The sequence below is a fragment of the Coregonus lavaretus genome, assembly GCF_964263955.1.
Source record: "Coregonus lavaretus genome assembly, chromosome: 36".
Taxonomy (NCBI): Eukaryota; Metazoa; Chordata; class Actinopteri; order Salmoniformes; family Salmonidae; genus Coregonus; species Coregonus lavaretus.
In genome coordinates, this window is record NC_140023.1 from 27,409,678 (window position 1) to 27,434,627 (window position 24,950).

General features: G+C 42.3%; 1 protein-coding gene across 4 annotated transcripts in view; it reads left to right on the forward strand.

Moving 5' to 3' along the window:
- Positions 1-24,950, forward strand: part of LOC311111055 (kinesin light chain 1-like) — a 56,699-nt gene that overhangs the window by 11,738 nt on the left and 20,011 nt on the right. For 3 of the 4 annotated variants that reach the window (XM_084153754.1, XM_084153756.1, XM_084153757.1), the window contains exons 2-12: positions 7,771-8,042; positions 8,505-8,735; positions 11,554-11,635; positions 12,091-12,319; positions 13,099-13,186; positions 13,603-13,704; positions 14,388-14,561; positions 15,408-15,507; positions 18,904-18,956; positions 19,236-19,303; positions 19,764-19,872. In XM_084153754.1, coding sequence (XP_084009880.1) covers positions 7,794-8,042; positions 8,505-8,735; positions 11,554-11,635; positions 12,091-12,319; positions 13,099-13,186; positions 13,603-13,704; positions 14,388-14,561; positions 15,408-15,507; positions 18,904-18,956; positions 19,236-19,303; positions 19,764-19,872 — 1,485 coding nt within the window. In that variant the 5' untranslated portion in view covers positions 7,771-7,793. The remainder of the gene's footprint in view (positions 1-7,770; positions 8,043-8,504; positions 8,736-11,553; positions 11,636-12,090; positions 12,320-13,098; positions 13,187-13,602; positions 13,705-14,387; positions 14,562-15,407; positions 15,508-18,903; positions 18,957-19,235; positions 19,304-19,763; positions 19,873-24,950) is intronic. The other variant, XM_084153755.1, reaches the window with a different exon arrangement.

The following is a 24,950-nucleotide window of genomic DNA, read 5'->3' on the forward strand; positions in this document are numbered from 1 at the left end:
CTAGATTGATATAGATATATATATCCCTATATATTTATAGCGATATATAGGTGTGTGTAGAGAGAGAGAGAGCCACCACCGTTCAAACGTTTGGGGTCACTTAGAAATGTCCTTGTCTTCGACAGAAAAGCAATTTTTTTGGTCCAATAAAATAACATCAAATTGATCAGAAATACAGTGTAGACATTGTTAATGTTGTAAATGGCTATTGCAGCTGGAAACGGCAGATTTTTTTATGGAATATCTACATAGGCGTACGGCGGCCCACAATCAGCAACCCTCAGTCCTGTGTTCCAATGGCATGTTGTGTTTGCTAAGTTTATCATTTTAAAAGGCTAATTGATAATTAGAAAACCCCTTTGCAATTATGTTAGCATTTTAAAGAAGCAATAAAACTGGCTTACTTGAGACTAGTTGAGTAACTGGAGCATCAGCAATTGTGGGTTCGATTACATTTAAATTTTTAATTTTTTTAGTCATTTAGCAGACGCTCTTATCCAGAGCGACTTACAGGAGCAATTAGGGTTAAGTGCCTTGCTCAAGGGCACATCGACAGATTTTTCACCTAGTCGGCTCGGGGATTAGAACCAGTGACCTTTCGGTTACTGGCACAACGCTCTTAACCACTAAGCTACCTGCCGCCCCGAGCAGGCTCAAAATGGCCAGAAACAAAGAACTTTCTTCTGAAACTCGTCAGTCTATTCTTGTTCTGAGAAATGAAGGCTATTCCATGCGAGAAATTGCCAAGAAACTGAAGATCTCGTACAATGCTGGGTACTACTCCCTTCACAGAACAGCGCACACTGGCTCTAACCAGAATAGAAAGAGGAGTGGGAGGCCCCGGTGCACAACTGAGCAAGAGGACAAATATATTAGTGTCTAGTTTGAGAAACAGACGCCTCACAGGTCCTCAACTGGCAGCTTCATTAAATAGTACCCGCAAAACACCAGTCTCAACGTCAACAGTGAAGAGGCGACACCGGAATGCTGACCTTCTAGGCAGAGTTGCAAAGAAAATGCCATATTTCGGACTGGCCAATAAAAGTTAAAAATTAAGATGGGCAAAAGAACACAGACACTGGACAGAGGAAGATTGGAAAAAAGTGTTATGGACAGACTAATCGAAGTTTGAGGTGTTCGGATCACAAAGAAGAACATTTGTGAGACGCAGACCAAATTAAAAGATGCTGGAGGAGTGCTTGATGCCATCTGTCAAGCATGGTGGAGGCAATGTGATGGTCTGGGAATGCTTTGGTGGTGGTAAAATGGGAGATTTGTACAGGGTAAAATGGATCTTGAAGAAGGAAGGCTATCACTCCATTTTGCCATGCCATCACTCCATTTTGCCATGCCATACCCTGTGGACGGTGGTTGATTGGAGCCAATATCCTCCTACAACAGGACAATGACCCAAAGCACAGCTCCAAACTATGCAATAACTATTTAGGGAAGAAGCAGTCAGCTGGTATTCTGTCTATAATGGAGTGGCCAGCACAGTCACCGGATCTCAACCCTATTGAGCTGTTGTGGGAGCAGCTTGACCGTATGGTACGTAAGAAGTGCCCATCAAGCCAATCCAACTAGTGGGAGGTGCTTCAGGAAGCATGGGGTGAAATCTCTTCAGATTACCTTAACAAATTGACAACTAAAATGCCAAAGGACTGCAAGGCTGTAATTGCTGCAAATGGAGGATTCCTTGACGAAAGCAAAGTTTGAAGGACACAATTATTATTACTATCAAAAATCATTATTTCTAACCTTGTCAATGACTACATTTCCTATTTATTTTGCTATATTTCCTATTCAAACTCATTTCATGTATGTTTTCATGGAAAACAAGGACATTTCTAAGCGACTTAGAAATGTCCTTGTTTTCGAATGAAAAGCAATTTTTTGGTCCATTAAAGTAACATCAAATTGATCAGAAATACAGTGGAGACATTGTTAATGTTGTAAATGGCTATTGTAGCTGGAAACGGCTGATTTCTTTTAATGGAATATCTACATAGGCGTACGGAGGCCCATTATCAGCAACCATCAGTCCTGTGTTCCAATGGCATGTTGTTTGCTAATCCAAGTTGATCATTTTAAAAGGCTAATTGATCATTAGAAAACCCTTTTGCAATTATGTTAGCACAGCTGGAAACTGTTGTGCTGATTTAAAGAAGCAATAAAACTGGCTTTCTTGAGTCTACTCACAGGCCCTCAACTGGCAGCTTCAGTAAATAGTACCCATAAAACACCAGTCTCAACAGTGAAGAGGCGACTCCGGGATGCTTCTTTAATCAGCACAACAGTTTTCAGCTGTGCTAACATAATTGCAAAAGGGTTTTCTAATGATCAATTAGCCTTTTTAAAATGATAAACTTGGATTAGCAAACACAACGTGCCATTGGAACACAGGACTGATGGTTGCTGATAATGGGCCTATGTAGATATTCCATAAAAAATCAGCCGTTTCCAGCTACAATAGCTATTTACAACATTAACAATGTCTACACTGTATTTCTGATCAATTTGATGTTATTTTAATGGACAAGAAAATTGCTTTTCTTTTCGAAAACAAGGACATTTCTAAGTGACCCCAGACTTTTGAACGGTAGTGTCTATATGTGTGTGTGTGTATATATAAATAGATATATCTCTATGGATGGATGTATAGGTGTGTGTGTGTGTGTGTGTATGTGTGTGTATATATATATATATATCTCCTAGCCTACCTCTTTCAGGTAATACATTCAATGCAGTATTAGCCTTATATTTAGCTAATTAATGATGGGTTATGCATAATAAGATTCTAACTTATAGCCTCTGTCTCTTGCGCAATATGCACACAACTGTGTGCTGCTGGCCTCTCTCTCCTAAAAAAACGCTCCTTAGCTCTTGGAGTCCCGTGCAGGAAAAGCTAGACTAGAATAGCTGGCTGGATATTCTTTTTAAGATTTGTAAATTTCTTATTTACATTTACATTTTAGTCATTTAGCAGACGCTTATACTAATAGACTATTCGAAAAGGGACGCAAGCTCTTGTTTGCTGAATGTTAAATACAGCAGCCAATAGAACTCACGGGTAGTTTGAAAGAAGAGCGAACGCGCAATGGTGGTTGGCTATAGCAGTTATTTATTCAGACCCTTAACCATTCAATCATCATAAAGGGAAGTGAAAGCCTTCTGCATCTAATTCTAGTCCTGTATTATTCAAGGATGTCATTAGAATGATGAAGAGAAGGACAACGAAGTGTATTTAATTTAACTGTTTAAAGCGAGGAAGGAATTAAGCAACAATCGAGAAAGAGGAGGTAGGCTAATAACATTAGGGGAAATGTTATGAAAGGTATATGCGTCAAATAGGCCCTATTATATTTAAGTATTTAAATAAAATTCGCTAGCCTATACTTGTAACTTTGTAGGCCACATGTGCTGCACCAGAATCGTATGTTCTCTCCCTGCTTTATCATGGTTTGAACGATGTGTGTAATTCCAGTCCATATAATACAATACAGTACAGTAATACAGTTCACACTCAAAAAGATTAGCCTACTGGAGCTTGTTTCATTTATTTACCCAAGGGAGCATATAGCTAGCTACATCTATGGGCTTTTCTGTTTTTCTGTTGTGCGTAATGTGTAGTAGCCTATATCATATTTATGTATTGGATAACGGCACAATCATTTGGCCTTTTTTGGTCTTGGGCTCATTTAATGTATGGCTCATCAGGCTCAGGTAGCATCAGGCATGCATTTTTGATCAACGCTTTAATCAAATCCAGACATAGGGCTATTTATATGCTTTTGAATGACACTTCTGGTTTTGGCGGGAGAAAGGTGATTTATTCTCAGGATGGAACATTTGTAAAATACCAGGAAAACATTAAATCCTGCACTGCATACTCTAAACAGACAGCCTACACACAGGGTTGGGTAGGTTACTTTCTGAATGTAATCATTAGTTACTAGTCACCTGTCAAATTGTAATCAGTAAAGTAAATTTAGGATTACCCAAACACATTAGCGTAATCTGATTAGTTTTACTTTTGGACTAAGAGGCATTACAAGAAGACTAAAAGAATCCATCAAACGCATTTGGTGTGTCATCATAGTGGTCTCTGACTTATGGTCAGACTTCCTCAGGTGGAACAAATGTATCTTGCACCTTTTTTCAATGCTGAATTGAATGTCATTGAGAAAACAAAGGGGTAAAAGTCATCCAATAAGTAATCATCTAGTTTTTCAAAAGTATCTGTAATCTGATTATAATATCTTTGCTGGTAACATAACTGATTTAGTAAAAAAACATTTAATCAGATTACATGTAGGTCCTGGTGCTTATGGGTGAGCTCGCTTCCATGCCCACCTGGGCGTCAGGCTTGGTCCTTCACACTCTTGGGAAATCCCTTGGGGGCGGGGGCTTCGCCATGCCGGCGTGTGGGTGGGGCGAGCTTACCCACTGACCAGAGCATCCACTAATGGGAGCGGCCATTCCTATTATCTTTATTGGGTTTTTAATTTAAAGAAATAAACATGGCTTTTAAACCTACATTTCCTAGGCACTTTCTACATAGAATAGCTCTGAAGTGCTTTTCTCAAGGACACACACCACACAGCAGTATATTACTGTCATTTGAAGTGACCTCACCAGCCGTTCTTCCAACTGCTCATGATTTATGCCATCCACCCTGTGTCCGCTGTCCATGACCGAGCCTGACACAGTCAGCCAGTCATTCAGTCAAGCAGGCGCAAGAACGCCTGTCACTGAAGTCCACAGCCAGGCACTAGACCGACACCCTCCATAAGGATGCATCTGTGTGCCCTCAGTCCCACAGCTGCAGCCCTGACCTGCTCTGAACCTGGTGTTATTGAGATTGGCCCAAAGCGTTCCCGCCTGTCCACTAGAATTCTCCTATCCCATTCTCCCCTACAGCTGTTCATCATGCAAAGCAGGTCTATGGACAAATTCACCTTACACATACTGTAGTGTAAGTCTATACAAATTATAGGAATAAGAGCAGCTGAGAAGTAAACAAGGCCAGTGTTACAGCCTACAGGCCTATAGTTTAAACAAGGCCAGTGTTACAGCCTACAGGCCTATAGTTTAAACAAGGCCAGTGTTACAGCCTACAGGCCTATAGTTTAAACAAGGCCAGTGTTACAGCCTACAGGCCTATAGTTTAAACAAGGCCAGTGTTACAGCTTACAGGCCTATAGTTTAAACAAGGCCAGTGTTACAGCCTACAGGCCTATAGTTTTAAACAAGGCCAGTGTTACAGCTTACAGGCCTATAGTTTAAACAAGGCCAGTGTTACAGCCTACAGGCCTATAGTTTAAACAAGGCCAGTGTTACAGCCTACAGGCCTATAGTTTAAACAAGGCCAGTGTTACAGCTTACAGGTCTATAGTTTAAACAAGGCCAGTGTTACAGCCTACAGGCCTATAGTTTAAACAAGGCCAGTGTTACAGCCTACAGGCCTATAGTTTAAACAAGGCCAGTGTTACAGCTTACAGGCCTATAGTTTAAACAAGGCCAGTTTTACAGCTTACAGGTCTATAGTTTAAACAAGGCCAGTGTTACAGCCTACAGGCCTATAGTTTAAACAAGGCCCGTGTTACAGCTTACAGGTCTATAGTTTAAACAAGGCCAGTGTTACAGCCTACAGGCCTATAGTTTAAACAAGGCCAGTGTTACAGCCTACAGGCCTATAGTTTAAACAAGGCCAGTGTAGTTATCTATGATAAGGCTGGGACTAACATTCTTCTATCAAGGCCACACAGAACAGTGAGTAATGTCTAGCGTAGGCTACTCATTAAAAACTGCAGTGGTGACTCACTTTGGGCAGTTGATGTACTAGGATTAGGCTAGGCTACTATTAGTCATGGCATAATTCTGACAGCCCCATGCAAGTAATGACCCATCTCACTGATGAAGTCTCAATCCTTTTGTCTCTTCTTGCATGTCCAGAAAATCTCTATTAATATGTCCTACTTAAGGTTGTCAGTCTCAAGCTTACTGTGTCATCATGACTGGACCAGAGAGATGACATCGTCATTGCCTGTCACTGTCAAGGGCGGGTTCACTGAACCACTGAGATGTGGACGGATGTAGTTTTTTTGTGTTAATATTTTTTTATCTTGAACAAAAATATAAACCCCAACATGCAACAATTTCAAAGATTTTACTGAGTTACAGTTCATATAAGGAAATCAGTCAATTGAAATAAATAAATTAGGCCTTAATCTATGGATTTCACATGACTGGGAATACAGATATGCATCTATTGGTCACAGATACCTTAAAAAAAAGGTAGGGTGTGGATCAGAAAGCAGTCAGTATCTGGTGACCACCCTTTGCAGCGCGGCACATCTCCTTCGCATAGAGTTGATCAGGCTGTTGATTGTGGCCTGTGTAATGTTCTCCCACTCTTCAATGGCTGTGTGAAGTTGCTGGACATTGGCGGGAACTGGAACATGCTGTTGTACGCGTCAATCCAGAGCATCCCAAACATGCTCAATGGGTGACATGTCTGGTGAGTATGCAGGCCATGGAAGAACTGGGACATTTTTAGCTTCCAGGAATTATGTACAGATCCATGCGACATGGGGCCATGCATTATCATGCTGAAACATGAGGTGATGGCGGCAGATGAATGGCACGACAATGGGCATCAGGATCTTGTCACGGTATCTCTAGTGCATTCAAATTGCCATCGATTTAAAATGCAGTTTTGTTCATTGTACATAGCTTATGCGTGCTCATACCATAACCCCACCGCCACCATGGGGCACTCTGTTCACAACGTTGACATCAGCAAACTGCTTGCCCCCACACAACGCCACACACGCCATCTGCCCGGTACAGTTGAAACCGGGATTCATCCATGAAGAGCACACTTCTCCAGCATGCCAGTTGCCATCAAAGGTGAGCATTTGCCCATTGAAGACGGTTACGATGCCGAACTGCAGTCAGGTCAAGACCCTGGTGAGGACGACGAGCATGCAGATGAGCTTCTTTGAGATGGTTTCTGACAGTTTGTACAGAAATTATTTGGTTGTGCAAACCCACAGTTTCATCAGCTGTCCGGGTGGCTGGACGCGACTTATGGTAGAGAAATGAACATTCAATTTTCTGGCAACAGCTCTGGACAGTCCTGCAGTCAGCGTGCCAATTACATGCTCCCTCAACTTGAGACATCTGCACATTTTAGTGGCCTTTTATTGTCCCCAGTACAAGGTGCACCTGTGTAATCATCATGCTGTTTGATCCTTGATATGCCACACTTGTCAGGTAGATGGATTCTCTTGGCAAAGGAGAAATGCTCACTAACAGGGATGCAAAGAAGTTGAGAGAAATAAGCCTTTTGTGCGTATGGAACATTTCTGGGATCTTTTATTTCAGCTCATGAAACATGGGAACAACACTTAATATGTTGCGTTTATATTTTTGTTCAGTATAGATTTGACAGTACCCAGCTCCATTCCTGTCACCCTGACTGACACTGACTGCTGAGACAGTAAGCACTGAGCCCTGCAATAATTGCCCCACTGGGATGCATAGAGTTGATTTAATTGACATTTCCTTTCACGTGACATTGAGTAGGCCCCTCTACCTAGGGTTATAAACTTCAGATTCCAGGGAATCTTCCAACCGGGTTTTCTTTACATCCTGGGAATTTGGGAAAAGTTATGGGAAGTTTGCAACCCTATATATTACCTCTCTCTTCCAAGACATTAACCCACCCTTGTCCTCCTCTGTTTCCCCCCCTTCCTCTCCCCCCAGGTCCCCCTACGGTAGACTAGACGATGTCCACGATGGTGTACCCAAGGGAAGAGAAGCTGTCGAAGCTGTCCCAGGAGGAGATAATCTCCAACACCAAGCTGGTGATCCAGGGCCTGGAGGCACTGAAGAATGAGCACAACTCTATCCTGCACAGCCTGCTGGAGACCATCAAGTGCCTGAAGAAAGATGAGGAAGCCAACCTGGTGCACGAGAAGTCCAGCCTTCTGCGCAAGTCTGTGGAGATGATCGAGCTGGGCCTGGGAGAAGCACAGGTATGTAAGCCTGAGGGAGGAGCTGAGTAGTTTGGTCCCAGATCTGTTTAATGCTGTCTTGCTAAATTTGTTTGGTGTTAAAATGACCATTGGCTAGACGGTATAACAGATCTGGGACCAGATTCTCTGCAAATGACTCAAGTTGGTTGCTAATATGCTTCTTCAACTTCTGAGGGTATTTGTATTTCACAGCAACTTAATCTACAGTATTTTAGACCAAGCTTAGGAAAACAATCATCATGATTCACCCTAACCACAGCTAGTTGTGTCTGTTAGGGTCTCTCTGTCTTTCACAAGGCTCTTGCTCTCTCTCCACCACCTACCTGTCTGCCATTTCCTTGTTCTCTTACTCTAATGCTGTTTCTCCATCTGAGGAACCAGGGAGAACTAAGATGAAAGCGTACTGAAGAGAACCATGGACAGCTACTGATGTGCAGTGGTCTGATAAAATCTTCTCCTCAGGTGATGATGGCCCTGTCCAACCACCTGAACGCGGTGGAGTCTGAGAAGCAGAAGCTGCGAGCCCAGGTGCGTCGGCTGTGCCAGGAGAACCAGTGGCTGAGGGACGAGCTGGCCAACACCCAGCAGAAGCTGCAGAAGAGCGAGCAGAGCGTGGCCCAGCTGGAGGAGGAGAAGAAGCACCTGGAGTTCATGAACCAGCTCAAGAAGTACGACGAGGACGTCTCACCCACTGTGAGTTTCTAAGAAATGTGTGGATTCACGTACGCACTTATACACATGTATTCAGACCCACACACACAGGTTATGGTGTTAGCATTTCTGTTCTTTAATCCCAAAAATCTGTTTATTAATCTATTCTTCATGAAGATTGGGTATTTTATTTCAGCAAGCATGCACTGCATAGTGCATTATTTTGTGCTTCGATTGCAGATATCCTACAGTATCCTTTAAAGTATTTGTTGATCATTGTTCTCAATGCTTTAGGGTATAATGGGTCATTACGCTTCATTGATTTGGGCTCTGAATTTTCTTTAGCTAGCTTTGGTGTTGAAAGAATAACTCGTGAAAGGTAAAATGCTCACAATGTAGTCAGATCAGAAAATATAATGCAATTCCTAAGGGTATTAAAACATTCTATTTCAATGATAATGATGTATAGAACACACAACGTATTTATCTGATTTTGTATGTAATCTCTTCTCTCTGAAGAGAAGCAAACCAACAGGAGAGGAAATTGGAATGAGATTAATGCAGCTGTCACGTCTTTACCGGGAAGGGGAAATGACCTGCATGGTCTTCCTGGAAAGTGATTGGTCAGTGCCTCAATGATCCAGTGGTTGGAATGAATCCCCCTGGGTCATGTTCACTAGGGCATGCAACATTTTGTAAATGTTTTGCAATGAAAAATAGATGTTTCTTATTGGACAAGTGTAGGTTGTCGCTCCCTTTTTCAGTCCTTTTTTTCACTTCTGTTTAATGCATAGTGAAAATGACCCTGGCTGTATTTGTGGGTCTGTTTAGAAGGGTGCAATGTTACAAAACATTCAGATAGAAATGCATTTTGTAGAACAGATAGGATTTTCTGTCATATAGGATTGTCCATAATGTCAGGTTGATTCGTTAAATTTATATCTGCAACGTTCTGAACGTCATTGAATGCACCCGACTTTCTCCTCAATCATTCACTGAAGCTGTAATGACCCACGCAATGACTGCTGCTTAACTCAGCAGGACCCGTTCCAGATTAACAACCTCTGGGACCACAACCCTCACCCTGCTATCAGTTTTTTTTATTTTAAGGTCTTTGAAGAGGTTGCCTGGCTAAGAAAATGTTTAAATGCATATGGATGTGCAATTTCCCCCAAGGGTTCTTGAAGGACGCTGACTAAATGTAGAATTTAAAATCTCTTCTGGGTCGTGTCATTAGTTCATAAAACGTAACTGAATTTTGAAAAGGAACCAAACTGTTCTGTTTTTTTTTTCCCCCCACTGGTCTTGAGACGATTATGAATTAAAAAATATATCTGGTTTTCAGAATATCTGCTGCATTCACTGTAATGTTATCAGTACATATTGAAGAGTTATTAATTCTCAAGCGTTTAATTTTCCAACATGGTTCTGTGTGGATGTGGGGGTGCTTCAAGGTTGTGCACCCTGGGAGGGGAGAGATGTCCCTGCTCTGGTCCACTAGTTCCCCCATCTCTTGCCGCTGTAGTTTTGTAAGCTGGGTGTTGATGGCAACCTCCTTTTCAAGCCGCTTCTGTGCGGACAGGGGACACATTTGCACTGGCGCCCTGGCTGCTGAACTTTGTAGTTCACTGGACACCTTCTCCAGGATCTCGTATGGGCTCTTCCAGGTGGCCAGGAACTTATTATCTGTTGTGGGCACCAGTACCAGAACTCTCTCCCCATTCTGGAATTCTCTGGGTTGAGCTCCCTGATTGTAGACCCTCCTCTGTGCTTCTTGGGCTTGGGCCATATGCTCTCTTACCATTGGCCACAACTTCTGCATCCGATCACCCATAGCTCGAACCTACGTCGTCGGGGCGGCTTCACAGACTGTGGATTGCCCTGGCTGGCCACCATCTTGGCAACATAGGGAATGGCCCGTAGGAAGTGGTCCATTACACTTTCTCCACCACACTGAACCCTGAGGGGTCACTCTACAACCAGGCCTTCGTCAGACGGATAAGGTAGTGCATCTGGGCCCTAACTGACTGGGCGGGGACAAAGGTCCATTCATGGAACTTCAAGGCCCGGGTCATCAACGTGTAGCCATACCGGGCCAGAATCACTGCCTTAACCACCTTGTAGTCTTTAGCTTGATCATCTGATAGGTCATAGTAGGACCGTTGTGCATCTCCAGCCAGGAAGGGTCCACGCAGCCCAGCTCAGGTGCTCTCTGGCCAACCCTCCTGTGTTGCGGTTCTGAGGTTGAGGTAGGCTTCCACGTCATCCACCTCTGTCATTTTCAACAGGAACCTTCCCGGGTTGGGTCCACTGGTTTGGGTCGCCTGTGAAGCACCAGCGGTGATGGTCTGTAGGTGGACCAGGAACCTAGAATTTTGCTCTGTAATGAACTCCCTGTGCATGTCATACTGGGCCTGGCTGTCATGAGCCAGCTGCTTGATGAGGTTCTCCATGATCTGGTATTACTTCAGTCTCTTGTCACTTAACCCTCCAAGCCCCGAGGTATAATGCCCGCATTCTCCACTAGTGTAGCAGTCAGTGGGGCTGGGCCGGCACACAAGTGACGAGAATGTGAAGTAACACAAGCTTAGACCAAGGTGGACCTTTTCTCCAGGGAAACTACCCAGGACTTTTATTCAGTAAAAGAAACCACAGAATGCGCCACAGTGCTGGGTAACAATAAAACCAAACCAAAAACCTAGCTCCTCTTTGAGCCTTTCTACATGGTTCTTCCGGTCCCTGTCTGCTACTGGACAGCTAAGCTGTTTACCGGCGTATCAAACAAAATGATGCTGTGTATTGTTCATGGTAGTGAAGTGCTTGTGTTAATTGGGCTAATGACGGGTGACGTGTCTCTCAGCAGGAGGAGAAGGACGGCGAGCCCCCCAAGGACTCTCTGGATGATCTCTTCCCCAACGATGAAGAGGAGCAAGGCCAAGGCAGTAAGAACCACTGACATTATTACTAGCCATCCCTGACATCTCTGTACTTTTTAGGATGCATCCCAAATGTAATAAGAGATGTTAATCTCAATGTGACCTCTGTGGTTAAATAAAGGATAACAATAATGTCAGCCTACCCTCTACCCTATCAAGTGCAGTACTCTTGACAAGGGCCCCATAGGGTGCCATTTGGGACACAGTCTTAGATATAATTGTAGAACCATGGCTTGTAATGTATTATTGGAGTTCTGCTACTCAAATGCAATTACAAAATTCACTGTTGTAGAAAAGGTTACTCCCTCACACATGAAATTACCTCTGCACATTGTTTGTTGTGGCAACATTTCAGTCTTTCACTGCACTGTTTGTTACCTATAACAAGGTCAACCAGTGTCCTTCGTCTTCCTGTTGACATGACCTTTGCTCTGTGTCCCCTCCCTCCTTCACCCCCACAGTGCAGCACCAGCACAACAGTGCTGCGGTGGCTGCAGCCCAACAGGGAGGCTATGAGATCCCAGCCCGCCTGAGGACCCTCCACAATCTGGTGATCCAGTATGCCTCCCAGGGGCGCTACGAGGTGGCCGTGCCCCTCTGCAAACAGGCCCTGGAGGACCTGGAGAAGACCTCCGGACACGACCACCCTGATGTGGCCACCATGCTCAATATACTGGCCCTGGTCTACAGGTGAGGCCTGGCACCCTCCTTAATCTATACCAGGGTCGTGTTCATTAGGGCACCCAGCAGACAACGTTTTAAAGGCCCAATACAGAAGTTCTTTTTTTTCTATATCAAATCATTTCTGGGTAACAATGAAGTACCTTACTGTAATAGATTTCCATTAAAATGGGCGAAAATAGCTTTTTAGCATAAAACTTTTCTCAAGTAAGAATTTAGCTAGGACTGTCTGTGAGTGGTCTGAGTTGGGAGGGGAAAACTAAAAACTAGATGTTATTGGCAGAGGTTTGGAACTCTTTGTTATTGGTCTATTAACCAATTTACCGCATGGTAATGTCACCATGGAAAGCCGAAACTCCAGCCCATGCAAACCTGCTGATTAGAAGGTCCTGTGTAGATTGTATTTTCAACTGGCAACTATCAGGAAATAACACTGATCAAATGCTTTCACACTTTTAGTGTTAGTTTCATCAGCAGTTGTACAATATGATACAAAACACAGGAAATACTGAATTTTGACTGCACTGGGCCTTTTCAGTCAGTTGTCTTCAGTTTTGTTTGTGCATAGTGAACAAGACCCAGAATCTTACACTACCTGTTATTTTGTTCAGATTGCCTGGCTAGGTTTTCCTATTTGCCATCTTTGTAGGATTTGTAGTATTAATCCTTCAGTGCATATATACTATCCTTAATTTCTGCATTTCTATGCATGCAGTGAAGACAGCACATTATGATTGGCAGTGTGCATGTATGCTGAGATCATATCGGATCTCTCTCTCTCTCTCCAGGGATCAGAACAAATACAAAGAGGCTGCACATCTGCTCAACGATGCTCTGTCCATCCGGGAGAAGACTCTTGGCAAAGACCACCCTGCTGTAAGCAAGGACCCTCGTCATGACAACCACACTATGTAGACAGACAAACGGACCCATATGTAGAATAAAAAGATTTGTCATCAGGTGTTAGTTCATAATAGCCAAAATGACTTTGTGGGCTCTGTCACTGGGGAGCCAATAATGTACATCCCACACTACATCTCTATATGGATTTCATGCTTTATCCAGATCAATTCCTTGTATTTCACTGTCGGCTATAGGAATCTCACTTATACCAGACCCAAGTGACCGATGGCTAAAACATGTTAGATTGGGCAATATCCATGTTATGGTCTTGATACATCACCTGATGACATAGATAGAAATACTGATATTATATAAAAATGGTTGCTGATTAGTGACAATAACTCCAAGTAGTCATTGTGTTGTGTGTTGGGTTTGTGCCTGTCATCCAGGTTGCCGCCACACTCAACAACCTGGCCGTGCTCTACGGAAAGAGGGGCAAGTACAAGGAGGCCGAGCCACTGTGCAAGAGAGCCCTGGAGATAAGAGAAAAGGTAGGCCATATCCCTGGACCTGTTATCTATTGCAACCCTGACATAATATTGCTCAGATCACCTGAAAACACACACTTATCTAGGCCTCAGTTCTGATAGAAACTCTCGCAGAATGAAATTCCTGTGAAGTGATGATTATAATTACCGGGGAGAGGGAGGGGGAGAGAGAGGTTTGGAGGAAAAGAGAGAAAGAACAGTGCAGACAGAACATAGCAGATACGTTCTGTGCCTCAGAGCCCCGAACAGATCGCTCCGTATTGATCTGGATTTTATTAGATTTGCTTCGCTTGGAGTGGAGAAACCTTATACTGACACAGTGGGTGGATATGTTGACTGCTGAAAGAGACTTGGGGAAATTAAGCAGATTAGAACACATAATCAAAGGTTGAGACGTACTAAAATGGTCATTCAATGGTAGACAACAAAACAGTTAAGCTCTCTTCCTGTAGCACTAAGATACTTGTATAATATGCTTAGAAAATGCTACTGATTGTGTTAACGTTGTGGCAGTTTTTATTTGACCGTTTTATTACGGTTTTGGTAGAATTTCTGTTATTTTGCCGTTTTAATGATGCGATTTGTTCATACAACCATATAGATAATTACACGGATACTATATTGACCTTCATGTTTGCCAAACAACATACAAATACATGTACAACTTATGTTTTTGTCACTCTCAGGTACTGGGCAAGGACCACCCAGATGTGGCCAAGCAGCTGAACAACCTGGCCCTGCTGTGTCAGAACCAGGGCAAGTACGAGGAGGTGGAGTACTACTACTGCCGCGCCCTGGAAATCTACGAGTGCAGACTGGGTCTGGACGATCCGAATGTGGCCAAAACCAAGAACAACCTGGTGAGTACTACTTGGCAACACTTGGGTGGTGTTCATTAGGCACCAAACTGAAGAAAACTGACAAACAGGGAGGGACTACCTGGACTTGTCCAATTAGGAAAAACTAATGTTAACGTGCATAGTCATTCACCTATAGAAACACACCCAATATAAGCCATGTGTGGATTAGTTTGAACTTGTATGTTTGGTTAGAGTCAGGGTTTCTGTGTCCCTAGATTAGTTATGTTCCTGTGGGAGTGGTTTGTAATTACAGTTGAAGATGCTGAAGATGCTGAAGATGCTTGCCTAGAGTTTTGAATGATTTTAAAGAAAAACATCACTTCACATTCAGCTGTGGAGTTTCAAAGAATTAGATTCAGTCAGGATGAACCATCTATATTGGTATTCAGAGAAAAGAAACCAAGGTGATTTTCCACTTTAGAGTTTGCTTCACATTCACAGCATGATTGACAGACAGCGGCACCTTTGCTTTGTAGTTAATTGGACTCGTCTCTACAAACGGGAAAAACGGTCTCAATTAGTGTGTAAAAGCAAACTGCTGCACTGCACAAGGCCACTGGGGCTTTGTGTATTTCTCTTCTCTGTCTGCTTTCAGAGTCCTGTAGTTCGTCTCGTCCGCCCACTCATATCTTGTCTGCTTTATGATTCATTGAGGTGTTGTATTGAGACCCAGAGGCAGGCGCGGTAGTGCTATATAATTGTTCATGAGCCCCTGAACTACACTGGGGATATATGTGGATGGATGGATTGGCCATGTTCTTTCAGGGAACACAGTGTGATTCAATACCCTTGTTTTGATACAACATTGATAAGCACTTTTTTTTCTCTCCTCTCTTTTCTCTCCAGGCATCCTGCTTTCTCAAAGAGGGGAAATACAAGGAGGCTGAGATTCTGTACAAAGAGATTCTGACCCGTGCCCATGAGAAAGAGTTTGGATCTGTTGATGGTAAGAAGAACTGAGTTCTACAGTATGATCCAAAGCATCAAATTGCATTTCCTTGACTGTACAGTGCAACATCAAAGCTCTTACCTCAGAAGGGGAATATACAACTGCCAAAATAAAGGAAACACCAACAAAGTGTCTTAATAGGGCGTTGGGCTACCATGAGCCAATTTAAATGCACCTTGGCATAGATTTATACAAGTGTCTGGAACTCTACTGGAGGGATGCAACACTATTTTTCCACGAGAAATTCTATCATTTGGTGTTTTGTTGATTGTGGTGGAAAGCACTTTCAATATACTTTGTATTCCTCATTTACTCAAGCGTTTCCATTATTTTGGCAGTTACCTGTAGTTTTCTATAATGAAGATATGAGCAGAACTGGTGGAGGTGGTAGGCCAGGGCTCCCTTAGAAAGGAGATGTCATGTGTTTCCTCTTGTCTTACCGTTCATCTTACCCCAGCGAGCAGGGCCACTGACGGACACAGGGTTAAAAAATGGACAGTGCTCTAAACAGAGTGCCGTTGGTTTGTCAAGGCGAGGCTTGATCACCAGTCAGAGGATGATAGGATTTTTCAAGAGACAATTCTGAAGAAAATAAAGAGGTTTTAACAGATGAACTTTCCTTGCTCTTATTCCTTTAGGATGAACTCGGTTAAACTCCGCTATTTAATGGTCTGCCTCAAGCGATTTGATATCCTACTTTAGAATGTCGCATTGGTACAAAAATAGAACGAAAGCTTGCGACTTGGCACAAGGGAACATTAAAGCTGACAGAGCAAAACTAAAAGATTGCCTCAAAGCATGTTCATGAATTGGGGGACAAGGCAACTCTTTTTTTCTGTTGGTCTCCTGAAGTTTAGACCAAGTAGGTGCAGTATAACAATTTCACAATGTATAATATATTATCTTTGTCTTTTTGTTCTTAAAATGGAGTATATTTGTGACTTCTGTCTCAACACATGCAGTAAAACAAAGATGTTGTCATGGGTTAATGGGTTTTATCTGTGATAACAAAAAAACTAGGTTTATTGATTTAAACCTTTTTGATTTTATAGATTAATTGATCTCGCCTCAGTTGATTTGGTATTAGGGAGTAGTTTTCATAGCGTTTTCAAAGCAATCTTTTGAAACACTGTTCTTGCTAAATATTTTTTTAAAGGAGCAGGTGAGCTTTTGTGTTGTATTATGCACAATTAACATACTGCGTGGGTTTAAGTCAAATGCATGCATGTTTAATGAATACATATTTATTAATGGATTTTTAATCACCATGTCTGTGTTCACTTGTCCCCAATACACATTTATCCATCAGGATTCATTGTTTTTTATTTTTGGGGAATACTTTTTTTGTATTCAAATGTGCACAGTATCATTAACACAGTACCACTCAATTTAAGAGTACTGTCAATCACACAGTACATTGACTTTCTCCGACCAGTTTCAATACTCCAAAGCACATATTTGAAGTGTATTTTAATCCTTAGACTCTTGGCATATGGGTAAAATAATTTACTTGATTGGTCTAGTTTCAATGAGAGAAACTGTATTTAGCAAGTCACATTTAATCTCTAGGAGAAATGTTATTAATGGAACAGTCAATTTCTTGTGAAAAGTCCCAAGTCTTGATCATTAATAGTTCAGAATACCTATAAGTTTGAAACAATGACACTTTAAAATGACAACTTTTATCCCGTCTGAAGAATGCTGCGTCACATACTTTTAAAGAATAGAAATGAGAGGTGCACTGCCCGGTCCTCAGATCATATACAGTGCATTCGGAAAGTATTCTTGAAGACTTTTTCCACATTTTGTTACGTTACAGCCTTATTCTAAAATTGATTAAATAGGTTTTTTTCCTCATCAATCTACACACACTACCCCATAATGACAAAGCAAAAACAGGTTAAAAAAAAACAGGAAATATCACATTTACAGTATTCAGACTTTACTCAGTACTTTGTTGAAGCATCTTTGGCAGCGATTACAGCCTCGAGTCTTCTTGGGTATGATGCTGCAAGCTTGGCACACCTGTATTTGGGGAGTTTCTCACATTCTTCTCTGCAGATCCTCTCAAGCTCTGTCAGGTTGGATGGGGAGCGTCATTGAACAGCTATTTTCAGGTCTCTCCAGAGATGGTCAATCAGGTTCAAGTCCGGGCTCTGGCTAGGACACTCAAGGACATTCAGAGACTTGTCCTGAAGCCACTCCTGCGTTGTCTTGGCTGTGTGCTTAGGGTTGTTGTCCTGTTGGAAGGTGAACCTTCGCCCCAGTCTGAGGTCCTGAGCGCTCAGGAGCAGGTGTTTGTCAAGGAGTTCTCTGTACTTTGCTCCGTTCATCTTTGCCTCGATCCTGACTAGTCTCCCAGTCCCTGCCGCTGAAAAACATCCCCACAGCACGATGCTGCCACTACCATGCTCCACCGTAGGAGTGGTGCCAGGTTTCCTCCAGACGTGACGCTTGACATTCAGGCCAAATAATTCAATCTTGGTTTCATCAGACCAGAGAATCTTGTTTCTCATAGTCAGAGTCATTAGGTGCCTTTTGGCAAAGTCCAAGTGGGCTGTCATGTGGCTTTTAGTGAGGAGTGGTTTCCGTGTGGCCTCTCTACCATAAAGGCCTGATTGGTGGAGTGCTGCAGATATGGTTGTCCTTCTGGAAGGTTCTCCCATCTCCACAGAGGAACTCTAGAGCTCTGTCAGAGTGACCATCGGGTTCTTGGTCACCTCCCTGACCAAGGCTCTTCTCCACCGATTGCTCAGTTTGGCCGGGCGGCCAGCTCTAGGAAGAGTCTTAGTGGTTCTAAACTTCTTCCATTTAAGAATGATGGAAGCCACTGTGTTCTTGGGGACCTGCAGAAATGTTCCCCAGATCTGTGCCTCGACACAATCCTGTCTCGGAGTTCTACGGACAATTCCTTCAACCTCATGGCTTGGTTTTTGCTCTGACATGGACTGTCAACTGTGAGATCTTTATATGGACAGGTATGTGTGCCTTTCCAAATCATGTCCAATCAATTGAATTTACCAAAGGTGGACTCCAAGTTGTAGAAAGATCTCAAGGTTGATCAATAGAAACAGGATGCACCTGAGCTGAATTTCGAGTCTCATAGCAAAGGGTCTGAATATTTATGTAAATAAGGTATTTTTATTTATCTTTAATACATTAGCAAAAGATTCCAGACCTGTTTTTGCTTTGTCATTATGGGGTATTGTGTGTAGATTGAGGGGGAAGATTTTTTTATTTATTTAATCAATTTTAGAGTAAGGCTGTAATGAAAGAAAATGCTGAAAAGGTCAAGTGGTCTGAATACTTTTCGAAGGCACTGTATGTATATGTCTGTTTGTGGTCAGCCTGACAGCTTTGTACAGAACACCTCTCCTGTCTCTTTATCTGCAGCTGAGAACAAACCCATCTGGATGCACGCGGAAGAGAGGGAGGAGATGAGTAAGGTGGGTTTTGTGTATTTACCCATGTTGATCTCACATGTGTGCTAAGGCCATACTAGGTGGAGCTCTATAACATTTACCTGTATAACAGCATGAATGTAATAGTTACTGTCTGAAGTTCCACTCTCTTCACTCACCACTCCCATTTCTCTCCTTCTCTCTTTAATGACTTCTCTCTTTAATTACTGCACTGTTGGAGCCAGAAACATAAGCATTTAGCTGCACCTGCGATACCATCTGAAAATCTGTGTATGCGACTAATAAACTTTGATTTGATTCCAGGGCAAGCACAGAGACAACATCCCGTACGGCGAGTATGGAGGATGGTACAAGGCCTGCAAAGTGAACAGGTGAGTCAAGAGCCAGGAATTGTGATGACCTTGCTGAGACAACACGTTAAGTCATTAGTCTCTGGCCCCTATTCAAACAGACATTGGGACATTGCAATTATGTTTTTCAAAGGCTTCAATATAACAGGGTAATGTAGTTTTGTCAATTGTGCATAGCGTTATTAAGAGATTAATCTCAAGTTCTTTCCCAAAATATTTAACCATGAAATTTCATAGAATTTAACTGGTTGTCTACAATATGACATGACCTCTGTTACGACCATTTGTGACTGCTGTGTAGTGTTCACTAGGATAATCAACTTTTTGAAACGATGAAAGTGCGAGGTAGAACCTGAACTTCCAATAGGAACACAGATTTTAGTTTTTGTTGCAAAACTTTGGCTACGGTGTACCCTACTGAACACAAAACTGTCGTCATTATGACACTCAGTGACCACTGATATATCTGTCGGCCCTCTAGCCCGACAGTGAACACCACCTTGAGAAACCTGGGAGCTCTTTACCGCCGACAGGGCAAGCTAGAGGCCGCTGAGACCCTGGAGGAGTGTGCCATGAGGTCCCGCAAGCAGGTCAGGATAATACTATAGATATACAGTACCAGTCAAAAGTTTGGACACACCTACTCATTCAAGGGTTTTTCTTTCTTTTTACTATTTTCTACATTGTAGTATAATAGTGAAGACATCAACACTATGAAATAACACATACAGTGGGGAGAACAAGTATTTGATACACTGCCGATTTTGCAGGTTTTCCTACTTACAAAGCATGTAGAGGTCTGTAATCTTTATCATAGGTACACTTCAACTGTGAGAGACGGAATCTAAAACAAAAATCCAGAAAATCACATTGTATGATTTTTAAGTAATTCATTTGCATTTTATTGCATGACATAAGTATTTGATACATCAGAAAAGCAGAACTTAATATTTGGTACAGAAACCTTTGTTTGCTATTACAGAGATCATACATTTCCTGTAGGTCTTGACCAGGTTTGCACACAATGCAGAAGGGATTTTGGCCCACTCCTCCATACAGACCTCATCCAGATCCTTCAGGTTTCGGGGCTGTCACTGGGCAATACAGACTTTCAGCTCCCTCCAAATATTTTCTATTGGGTTCAGGTCTGGAGACTGGCTAGGCCACTCCAGGACCTTGAGATGCCTCTTACGGAGCCACTCCTTAGTTGCCCTGGCTGTGTGTTTCGGGTCGTTGTCATGCTGGAAGACCCAGCCACGACCCATCTTCAATGCTCTTACTGAGGGAATGAGGTTGTTGGCCAAGATCTTGCGATACATGGCCCCATCCATCCTCCCCTCAATACGGTGCAGTCGTCCTGTCCCCTTTGCAGAAAAGCATCCCCAAAGAATGATGTTTCCACCTCCATGCTTCACGGTTGGGATGGTGTTCTTGGGGTTGTACTCATCCTTCTTCTTCCTCCAAACACGGCGAGTGGAGTTTAGACCAAAAAGCTCTATTTTTGTCTCATCAGACCACATGACCTTCTCCCATTCCTCCTCTGGATCATCCAGATGGTCATTGGCAAACTTCAGACGGGCCTGGACATGCGCTGGCTTGAGCAGGGGGACCTTGCGTGCGCTGCAGGATTTTAATCCATGACGGCGTAGTGTGTTACTAATGGTTTTCTTTGAGACTGTGGTCCCAGCTCTCTCCAGGTCATTGACCAGGTCCTGCCGTGTAGTTCTGGGCTGATCCCTCACCTTCCTCATGATCATTGATGCCCCACGAGGTGAGATCTTGCATGGAGCCCCAGACCGAGGGTGATTGACCGTCATCTTGAACTTCTTCCATTTTCTAATAATTGCGCCAACAGTTGTTGCCTTCTCACCAAGCTGCTTGCCTATTGTCCTGTAGGCCATACCAGCCTTGTGCAGGTCTACAATTGTATCCCTGATGTCCTTACACAGCTCTCTGGTCTTGGCCATTGTGGAGAGGTTGGAGTCTGTTTGATTGAGTGTGTGGACAGGTGTCTTTTATACAGGTAACTAGTTCAAACAGGTGCAGCTAATACAGGTAATGAGTGGAGAACAGGAGTGTGCCAAGAAAAACGAACAGGTTTGTGAGAGCCGGAATTCTTACTGGTTGGTAGGTGATCAAATACTTATGTCATGTAATAAAATGCAAATTAATTACTTAAAAATCATACAATGTGATTTTCTGGATTTTTGTTTTAGATTCCGTCTCTCACAGCTGAAGTGTACCTATGATAAAAATTACAGACATCTACATGCTTTTTAAGTAGGAAAACCTGCAAAATCGGCAGTGTATCAAATACTTGTTCTCCCCACTGTATGGAATCATGTAGTAGCCAAAAAAGTGTTAAACAAATCAAAATATATTTCATATTTTAGATTCTTCAAAGGTGCCACCCTTTGCCTTGATGACAGCTTTGCACACTCTTGGCATTCTCTCAACCAGCTTCATGAGGAATGCTTTTCCATCAGTCTTGAAGGAGTTCCCACATATGCTGAGCACTTGTTGGCTGCTTTTCCTTCACTCTGCGGTCCAACTCATCCCAAACTATCTCAATTGGGTTGAGGTCGGGTGATTGTGGAGGCCAGGTCATCTGATGCAGCACTCCATCACTCTCCTTCTTGGTCAAATATCCCTTACACAGCCTCAAGGTGTGTTTTGGGTCATTGTCCTGTTGAAAAACAAATGATAGTACCACTAAGCGCAAACCAGATGGGATGGCGTATCTTTGCAGAATGCTGTGGTAGCCATGCTGGTTAAGTGTGCCTTGAATTCTAAATAAATCACTGACAGTGTCACCAGCAAAGCACCATCACAATCACCTCCTCCATGCTTCACGGTGGGAACCACACATGCGGACATCATCCGTTCACCTACTCTGCATCTCACAAAGACAATGCGGTTGGAACCAAAAATCTCAAATTTGGACTCATCAGCCCAAAGGACAGATTTCCACCGGTCTAATGTCCATTGCTCATGTTTCTTGGCCCAATCATTGGTGTCCTTTTAGTAGTGGTTTCTTTGCAGCAATTCGACCATGAAGGCCTGATTCACGCAGTCTCCTCTGAACAGTTGATGTTGAGATGTGTCTGTTACTTGAACTCTGTGTAGGATTTATTTGGGCTCCAATTTCTGAGGTGCAGTTAACTCTAATGAACTTATCCTCTGCAGCAGAGGTAAGTCTGGGTCTTCCTTTCCTGTGGCGGTCCTCATGAGAGCCAGTTTCATCATAGTGCTTGATGGTTTTTGCGACTGCGCTTGAAGAATCTTTCAAAGTTCTTGAAATGTTCCGCATTGACTGACCTTCATGTCTTAAAGTAATGATGGACTGTCATTTGTTTTTGCTTATTTGAGCTGTTCTTGCCATAATATGGACTTGGTATTTTACCAAATAGGGCTATCTTCTGTATACCCCCCCTACCTTGTCACAACACAACTGATTGGCTCAAACGCATTAAGAACGAAAGAAATTCCACAAATTAATTTTTTTAAGAAGGCACACCTGTTAATTGAAATGCATTCCAGGTGACTACATGATTCCATATGTGTTATTTCATAGTTTTGATGTCCTCACTATTATTCTACAATATAGAAAATAGTCAAAATAAAGAAAAACCCTTGAATGAGTAGGTGTGTCCAAACTTTTGACTGGTACTGTAAATACTCAAACGGTGTATAATGTACCCTTGGACTTCTTCACATTTTATTGTATTACAAAGTGGGATTAAAATGGTTGTAATTGTATTTATTTTGTCAACGATCTACACAAAATACACTAATTTCAAAGTGGATGAAAATGTTTAATATTTCTTAAAGATTAATGAAAAATAAAACAATATGCCTTGATTAGATAAGTATTCACCCCCCTGAGTCAATGCATGTTAGGAACACCTTTGGCAGCGATTACAGCTGTAAGTCTTCTTGTGTACGTCTTATAAGAGCTTTGCACACCTGTATTGTGCAATATTTGCCCATTTTATTCTTTTCAAAATTCTTTAAGTTCTGTCAAGGTGTTGGGGATCATGGCTAGACAGCAATTTTCCATACAGTTTCAAGCAGATTTAAGTGAAAACTGTAACTTGGCCAATCAGGAATATTCACTGTCTTTTTGTTAAAAAAAACTCCAGTGTAGATTTGGCTTTGTTGTAGGTTATTGTCCTGCTGAAAGGTGAGTTCCTCTCCCAGTGTCTGGTGTAAAGCAGACTGAAGCAGGTTTTCCTCCAGGAGTTTGCCTGTGCTTGGCTCCATCCTGTTTCTTTTTATCCTGAAAAACTCCCCAGTCTTTGCTGATGTCAAACATACCCATACCATGATGCAGCCACCACCATGCTTGAAAATACCATAAATAGGCAGTTACTCAGTGATGTGTTGTGTTGGATTTACCCCAAACATAAGGCTTTGCATTTAGGCCCAAAAGTTTATTCCTTTGCTGTGTTTTTTTGAAGTATTACTTTAGTGCCTTGTTGAATACCTATGCATGTTTTGGGATATTTTTATTCTGTATATTTTTTATTATTATTTTCACTGTGTCATTTAGGTAATTATTGTGGAGTCACTACAATGTGTTGTTGATCCATCTTGAGTTTTCTCCCATCACAGCCATTGAACTCTGTAGCTGTTTTAAAATCACCAATGGTCTCATGGTGACATCCCTGATGTGTCTGGGTGGTTTAATACATCATCCACAGCATAATTATTAACTTGACCATGCTAAAAGAGATATTCAATGTCTGATTTATTGTTACCCATCTACCAATCACTGCCCTTCTGAGGTTTCGAAAAGCTCCCTGGTCTTTGTAGTTGAATATGTGCTTGAAATTCAAGGGACCTTACAGATGTTGTATGTATGGGGGACAGAGGAAGGGTTAGTCATTCAACAATTATATCAATCTCTATTTCACACAGTCAGTACATATAACTTGTGATTTGTTCAAGGGAAATTAAACAAAATATCAACTTTCATTTTCATCTCCAGCACCACACCAACATCAACATATGTGAAACATTTTGTGAGCCACATTTGACTGCTGAACTAATTTAGGCTTGTCTAAACAAAGGAGGTGAATACTTATGCAACTAATTCCTTAGTTAAGAAAAAATAAATATACTTTTCACTTTGACATTATGGAGTATTTTGTGTAGATCAATGACAAAAATGTACAATTAAATCGATCTCAATCCCAAAATGTGAAAAAAGTTCAAGGGGTAGTAGACTTTCTATAGTCACTGTATATGCCAATGCCTAAAGCTACAATGCTTTTGTAATACTTGAATACTTGTATGATTTGAATAAATAATTCCTCATAAACCAATAAACTTAGTGCACCCCTATTGCATAAGTGTGTACAGTATGCATTACTTGCTCATAGGATGGGTCAGGGCAATGAATCTCATGCTATTTTTTCCTCTCTCTACCATGCTTTGGATGCAGATCAACACAGTAAGTGGTTTAATTATAACTGGAACTCTCAATAGTCTCCATGTATCCCTCCTAACATCATTCTCATGTAACTGTCATGGTCGTGTCCATGTCTCTGTAGTGGCTCCGTTGCCTCCATGCACCAGCAGAATGTCTCAACAGAGGCAGTGGAACAAAGATCACATAACACCCCTGTAATTCCACTCTAATTCCACAGCCCATCTGTACTAGAAT